Source organism: Telmatherina bonti (genome assembly GCF_933228915.1).
Source record: "Telmatherina bonti genome assembly, chromosome: 22".
NCBI lineage: Eukaryota > Metazoa > Chordata > Actinopteri > Atheriniformes > Telmatherinidae > Telmatherina > Telmatherina bonti.
In genome coordinates, this window is record NC_136631.1 from 8,957,305 (window position 1) to 8,965,401 (window position 8,097).

The 8,097-nt window shown below is 38.6% G+C and overlaps 1 protein-coding gene across 1 annotated transcript in view; it reads right to left on the reverse strand.

Moving 5' to 3' along the window:
* The window catches only part of rock2a (rho-associated, coiled-coil containing protein kinase 2a), a 60,832-nt gene extending 57,462 nt beyond the window's left edge, over positions 1–3,370 (reverse strand). The window contains exon 1 of the mRNA XM_079262652.1: positions 2,937–3,370. Coding sequence (XP_079118778.1) covers positions 2,937–3,035 — 99 coding nt within the window. The 5' untranslated portion in view covers positions 3,036–3,370. The remainder of the gene's footprint in view (positions 1–2,936) is intronic.
* Positions 3,371–8,097: the final 4,727 nt, after the last annotated feature.

The following is an 8,097-nucleotide window of genomic DNA, read 5'->3' on the forward strand; positions in this document are numbered from 1 at the left end:
AGTAATGCCTGGTGAGAAAGCAAACCAAGAGATGGTGGGGAGATACAAGATAAACTGGAAACAAACACTTTTGGCATTTAGTGCAGAAAAGAGACAATGTCTGTTTACGCCAGGAATTAGTTTGGAGGGTGGGGAGGGGGTCACACCAGCTCTGTGCATCAGGTTATGCAAGTCTGCAGCATGATATAGACACTGGACTGCAGGAAAAAAATACCTCAATACCTGCAGTGTGTTTAACAAGCCTGAGAGGAGGAGCTGAGCAGCAGAAAAAATAGATAAGGCTAAAAAGCAAAAGGGGAAAGTGCAGCCAATCTTAAGGACTTTGAGCCCTACATATAGTTGCCAACTATTTACTCAATGAGGTCATTTCCTTTTAAGACTGCAGGAAAGCAACTTAAGCGACTTCCAATCAAGTGTCCATTTTTTCCTAAAGAACCACTGAAAACACCATTTTTGCTTTCCCTTAAAAATGTCTCTCTGTACTTGGAACTATATAAAACAAACAGCACCACAGTCAGCAGTGGGGCGAGTGCTGCCAAATAATGATTATTACTGGAAAAGGTTAGCTTATATGCCACGACTCTCTTGATGAATGCTGATAGAGGCAGAGCAGTGATTTATAAGTGTTATAACTGTAATGTGAAGCAGTTACAGCATCATTTGTGTGATATTTGTTGGTAAGCCTCGTTGGGTTTTTTTTTTAGAAATATGGTAGAATTAGGGGTTTCCTACAGATGATAACATCTGTTCCCTAATTTCCATGTCAGATTAACATACCGCAGGGTGAGCTGTGTTCAAGGCAGCAGACTGAGTTTCTTAACAGATGCTGCAGATTTTTCTCAGGAGAGTCGAACCTAAACACATACACCTTCATGTTGACTTCTTTTTTTCCCAAGCAGTAATTGAATAAACAAAACAAAAGTCAACAATGAAGCTTGTTCTGATGTGTTCTTTCTGTGGCTGTTGCTAAGCTACAATACCAAGAGACATGTGATTCATTATTTACCAAATATAAGGACATGAGCAATTACCAAAGGCACTTCAAGTATGCATGTTTTTATTCCACCTGCAAAAAAGGATATGTCACTGTTTGAATCCCACCCTGACCAGGAGAACTTCTTGGTCCTAACAGCAGCAGCAAGGCTGCTAAAAATGGAAAACTGCAGCCTGTTCTCTCCTACGCATGCTTCCTACTCAACTTTTGTCTCAAACACTCAACACCTCTTTCTTCCCTGCTCATGTCCAGGAAGTAAACACCACCAAAGCACAAGCAAGTTCTCTGCGAAATGTTTTAATGGAACACCAGGAATGCCTCATGATATGTGGAAAGGGGGGCTTGAGAGAGGGGGGTCTTATGCAAGATGGGGCCTATAAAAGAGGGGTGAGAGGTGATGCTTTTTAACATATAAATTACACAGAGCTTTTCCTACGTCAGAGGGCTCAGAAAATCAAACACAATCCAGGAAAAAATAATGTTGAATCAGAATTACTGAGAAAAAGAGGTTTGAAAATATCTTGTATCCAGAGGGACGTAAGACAGGGTGACATCAAACATAATCCATAACGATTCCAGCTGTCTTCAAGTCCAAAGCTGTTAAATCCTCTGGAAAAAATGTCCATAACCGACTGGAACGACAATTTATTTTGGGAATTTTGGGATCTTCTTTCCCATTTACGTCTAAAGTTATGATATAAACGGGTGTAATGGAAGGATTTTTCCACTGGCTTATGCAACTCAGAACTCACCGGGTAAATCTGCTGTACTTCCACAAGAGACACTAATTCATTTCTAAGCCATTAGGCACCAGTCTTTGTCAAACAGCAGAATTTTTTATACAGAAAAATGCCTTTAGATAAAAGTATACAGATGTTTTTGGTTCTGTATCTCATGCAAACATTACATACAAATGTTTATGTAGAGGACATGTCATGCAGATACTCCATCTGGACTTAATACAATGCTCTACATCCATCCTCATATTAAGAGTTTCCTTTCAGTGGATTAAACCTGTTGAATGAGTTGTCACATACAAAAAATAATTAATAACTTTGGATCCAGAAATTTTGCTGATGCCTAACTGAGTACAAACAACTACAGATCTTTGAAGGGGAAAACACAGTAAATGCAACTGCTTTCTTTACATTTAGGAAAGGAAAACAAAGTAGATGAGATTTTAAGTCCAGCAGATTAAAGATTGCACATGGCTAATGGGGTAAATGTGTGCATTTTGAAGAGCTGATTGTGCCAAAGTATGCACACTTGAAGTAGTTGTGTGGCTTTGGTAATTTTGCTTATTTAAAAAGGTACTTAGCTTTTTGTTTTGGAAAGGTTTCCAAGAACATATACCTAAAAATAAACAATGCAAACCAATGCAAAAGAACAACAACTCCACAGGTGGTGGAAATCAGCCTATTAACAAATCCCACAAATACTGTATGTGTGCAGATCTAAGAGGGGTTCAGTGGGCCCAACTGTTACCCAGGCGGGAGTCTTGGCCGGAAATATTAGTCTCCCTGAGCATACCAAGCAGGACATTCTCCACAAGTTAATCCTAATCTGTAGACACGCTTCAAAGAGCCCCAAACTGCACTGTCTGCACTGCCTCTTAACTATTAATCAGGCCTGTCTGAAGCACATCCACAGTGTCCACCTCATCCTGCCTGCTTCTTATTAAAAGTGAATATAACATCACTCTATTTCAAGATTAAGTTGCTCTGCAGCTCATTAAAAAAAAAAAAAAAAAGGATTATAAACTGGAAAAAAATTAAACTTGACAAACAAGGCATGTAGCATTATTAGGACATTATTATGGGAAATGGTAGTGATGCTATCAGCATAACCTGACCCAAGTGTGTGCATACGTGTCTTGCGTTTCAGCCAATAGACAACATCATTAATTAATAATACTACATGTGGTGTATCCCACTTGACTTACCAGCAAACTTTCCAGGTTTATGGCAGATCTGGGGTCTCTGATCATGTCCTCCAGCTTCTTCAGCCGGTTTTCCATCCTCTTCTCGGCGCCTAGCGACATGACTGCGGCCTCCAGACTTATATAAAGTTGACTTAGAAGATATAAAGAGGGTTTTCCTGAAGTAAGTTTACATGGGAGTCCTCTTTGTTCCTGGGTAATGGCCGTAGGCCTAAACGGAGCAGCCTTGGGCGCTCAGCCCACCCAAATCGCTCCCAACAGGAATACTGTGCACAATGAGGAGAAAATATTCCCAACAAAAAAAAAGAAGGAAGACTGACCAAACTTAAGCCAACTTCTTGGCTTTAAGCTAATATAAAACACGCTGCTTTTTAGTTTTTATTACCTCCTGTTGAGTGAAAGATGCATTTTTCCTCCAACTCGTCGGTAAAGTTTGAATTTGGAGACAGCAGCAACAGGCAGCAGGGCGTTTTCTTTGCGCCCCTCTCCTCCCCTTTCCCTGTTTTTTTTTTTCTTTTTCTTTTTTTTTTTTTTGGCCTGCTTAAAAATGCTTTAGGTTCGCAGTTTCCAGAGAAAAATTCATCCCATTCAGCGGTATTTGAAGCCCGTTAGTTGTAGTTTATCCTTCGTGCTGCCACAAGTCTTCTGAAAGGTCGATAATGTCTGTTCTTCTCCCGCGCTGAATTTTTAATAAGCAAACACTCTCTTCCTGAATTTCTTCTCGCATTGTCGTGTCTGCCTTCCTGCTTTCATCCACCTTCCTGCTTGTAGCCACGAATAGAAGTTTTTGGAGTGTTTTATCTGCGAAGGAAAGTCCACCAGCTGCTGAATTTTTTACTGAGCTCACATCTACACTTCACACACGGAGGCTGGAGTCTCTCTCCACCCCCAAACAGCAACACATGCAGGACTCAATTTCCCATAATGCCCCTGTCTCGTCCGCGAGCGCTTCTGTCTGTTTATTTAAGTTATGCGGAAAGCAATAAAGGGGTGTGAAAATCGAATCGAAAATCGGGATTTTTTTTTTTTTTTTTTTTTTTTTTTGCTTCATAATTTTAAAATAGATTTTTTTTTTTTTGTTAAAAATAAAATCATTTTTTTTCAAACAAATAAAAATAATCCATTGTAAAATTTTTGTCATTTTTATTGTTTTTATTGATCTTTTTACTTGGGCATTTTAGCAGCAGGATGAAGGTCTGGCTACTTGGTTGTTTTTCCTCATTGAAATAAAGGAAAATGACAAGTAAAAGAAAAAGTTTCATACATTTATTTTGTTTTTAATCTACAAAAATCATGAATATCAAAGAATAGTGAGAATCGCAATTTAAATCAAATCGGCACCCAAAAAAATCAGAATCAAATTGAATGGGGGAAAAAACATATCGTCACAGCCCTAGAAAACAACCAAGCTAGTATGGAGAGAAATTTGTTTCTTTATTATCCAAATAAGTTAGATTTGAAACCAAAAATTATTTTTGAGAGCAAAAAAAAAAAAAGAAGTGAGAAATATATATATATATATATATATATATATATATATATATATATATATATATATATATATATATATATATATATATATATATATATATATATATATATACATATATTGTAGGGATAGAAACAAATTAGGTTCCAATTAAAAAAATGTATATTTGAGAAAGCATAGTTCTCCAACTTCAATTAAAACTCATGTTTTCAATCAAAACTACTGTTTTCTTCAATCAAAACTAATGTCTGTAAGTCAAAAATATATATATTTTTAAAATTGGATCCTAATTTGTTTCTGTCTCTACAAAAAAAAAAAGATTCTCACTTTTTTTCTTTTTTTTTTTTTGGGTCTCAAAAATCATTTTTGGTTTCAAATCTAACTTATTTGATTTGATAATAAAGAAACAAATTTCTCTCCATATTAAGCCAGTATTGACATATTTTGGATACTTTTCCTAAAACTTACACTGCTGTGCAAAAGTCCGCCCATTAGTTTATGTTAAAATGTTTACACATATTATTCAAGTTAAGTTGATTTGTATGAAACATTGTATGTATCAGAAAATTCTAAGTGCTTTACATAAAACATTAAACGTATTACAGATGGTGTAAAGAAGCATAAAAGATATCAAGAAGTAGCAAAAATCCCAATAAATTACTAAATTACATTTAAATAATCAAAAGCAAGACTAGTCAAAAGATATTGTGTAAATTTAAGAGCATGAGAAAAGAAATGTTTTTAACCTGAATTTAATAGTTTCTTCATTTGGTGAGTTTAACATTTGCGCCATAAAAGCTAAACCTTCTTCTTCATGTTTAGTCACGACTCTGGTCTGGATTAGTTGATATGAGTTTTTTTTTATCTAAGATCTCTGTTTGGTTTATATTTTCTGAGCATTTCATAGATGTACTCTAGACCTAAACCGTTCTGGGGTTTGTAAACAATCAGTAGGGTAATCCTGTGGCTGTGACCTGGCTGGAAGCCAGTGTAAAGATTTTAAAACTGGTGTGATGTGTTCAGATCTCTTAGTTAAAAACTCAAACAGCATCATCTGGATGAGCTGCACATGCTCAATGCTCTTTTTAGGAAGTCCTGTAGAAAACAATTACAGTAATCCAGATTACTGGAGATGAATGCATACGTGAGTTTGATATTGCAAATTATGGCAGAATCAGGAAACAGGAACACAAGGAATTGCAGAAATATGAAGGATTTGAGGAAGAACTGGAGAACACCTGGAAGGTAAAGGCAATAGTAGTGCCCATAGTCATTGGAGCTTTGAGGGCCATGTAGAAGTGGCTTAAACAGACACCTGGAGAAACATCAGGTATCTCAGTCCGGAGGAGCACAGTCGTAGGAACAGCCAAGACACTGCGTAGGACGATAAAGCTCCCAGGACTCTGGTAGAAGACCCGAGCTTGAGGTGAACAGGTGGGGGGGTGAGCGAGGAATGAGTTTTAAATCTAGTACCAAGAAGCTATACGCTAAGCTCAAAGAGGGATGCAGATTCCAAGTGAGCATCAGAGCTGCTGTCCAAGATGAAACAGTCAAGAACCACAAATACATCAGGAAGATGGCCCCATGCGATGAAGCACTTGGTGAATGTTTCAGACAGTGGAACCTGGAAAAGAAATTAATTGGAAGAACATAATGGGAGGAAAAACCTCTAAACAGGATATACCACAGAAAGACAGTAGCTGATATGAACATGTCCTACCAACGGCTGGACAGGTCAGGGCTAAAGGACTGCACTGAAGCACTATCATGGCAGCACAACTGCAAGCTTACCAGAGCAATAAAAGACCAGATCTATACCACACAATACAAGATCCCAGGTGCAGGTTGTGAAAAAAAGGGTCCTGAATCAGCAGGGTGTAAGATACTGGCAGCAAAATAATACATGGAACATCAAAACCAATCAGCTGGCATATGGACTGGAGACTCCTCGGTCATGACGAGAAGTATCTCCCAAGGTAGAGGAGAATGAGAGACCTAAGATCCTGTAGGATTTCCAGGTCCAGAAGCCCATTGAGGAAATAGCTTTGTTTTTTTTTTAGTAAATGTTTAATATGCGGTCAGAATGCAAATAAAAGGCGGGTACAGGCAAACTTAATGTAACCTGTTCAATGTTTCAGTATTTGTTGCAGAACACGTTAACTAACATGGTGGTTAACCACCATGAGAAGCTTCCGAAACATTAATGGACCACTAATGGTCCTGGTTCAGAGGCAGCTTGTATCTAAACAGTCTTCTTCATCATTCACTTCACATTTTGATATTGTCAGACCAAGATGACACCTGACACATTAGACATTTTTTTTTATGTTGCAGTATAATCACCGCTGCTAGCTGTCTAACTCCACTTGAATACTCTACATTTATCATTTGATAGCAGCGTCGCATGAACCTTTTCACATTTTCCAACTTTTTCTGTGTATGGTATATTATTTCCTTGCAAGCTGAAGGAGATTCTCTGTGCTTTCTGAAGGCTTTTCTTCAGACGTTGGCTGCTTTACAGTCATTTTCAGTCCAGTCTTTGTACTTGACCATTTTCAGAGAAATGTGGGTTTTTGTTTGTAAAGACACTTAGCACTGACCTATGATTCATTCAAGCATAATTAAAGACTCACACAAGTGTTGTGTCAACATATAACAAACAACTTAGCAAAGAACCAGGTTTGAATTGTATCTTTAGCACTTTTCGTACTATAAGCCTGTCAAAAGACACATTACTTGTTTCTAATTCTTCAGCTGCATTAATAAAAAAAAACACCAAACATTTTTACCTAGAAAAGCCTTTAGAGAGCCCAGACCTCTGCCAAGCAGCTCATTTCCACCCATATTGTCATTTCCATCCTTACTCCTGCCTTTGTTTTATATGTACTGTCTGCACTACTAGATTCCAACATTTGCTGACAGTGAATCCACAGTGTCTTGGGTATTTTATGGTGTTTGTTGCATGTTTATATCATGATGTTTTCTTACAGTGATAAAAACTCCAAAGATTCCCTATTTTTCACTGTTCTGTTTCTGTTCTACCCTGCTGGGAACTTCTCCTGTATATTTCTGGCCTGTAGCACCCTGACCATTTTAGTGGATTATAGGCATACATGATCCTATCTCACAATAATACAGCATTCCTACCTCCATCCATCCACCAATCGATCATCCATCCATCCATCCACCCATCCATCTCTCCCTCCCTCCCATCATCCATCCATCCATCCATCCTTTCCTCCCTCCCTCCTTCCTTCCCTCTCTCCCATCATCCATCCATCTATCCATCCATCCATCTATCGATTCCATCCATCCCTCCCTCCCTCATTTCCTCCCTCCTTCCCTCCCTCCCTCCATCCATCCACGCATCCATCCATCAATCCTTTTCTCCCTCCCTCCTTCCCTCCCTCTTTCCCATCATCCATCCATCCATCCATCCATCCATCCATCCATCCCTCCTTCCCTCATTTCCTCCCTCCTTCCATCCATCCATCCATCCATGCATCCATCCATCCATCCATCCATCCATTCATCCCTCCCTCCCTCATTTCCTCCATCCATCCATCCATCCATCCATCCATCCATCCATCCATCCATTTTCTTAAGTGCTTTGTCCAATTAAGGGTCACGGAGAACAATCAATCACAACAATCACTGGACAAGAGGCAGGGTGCC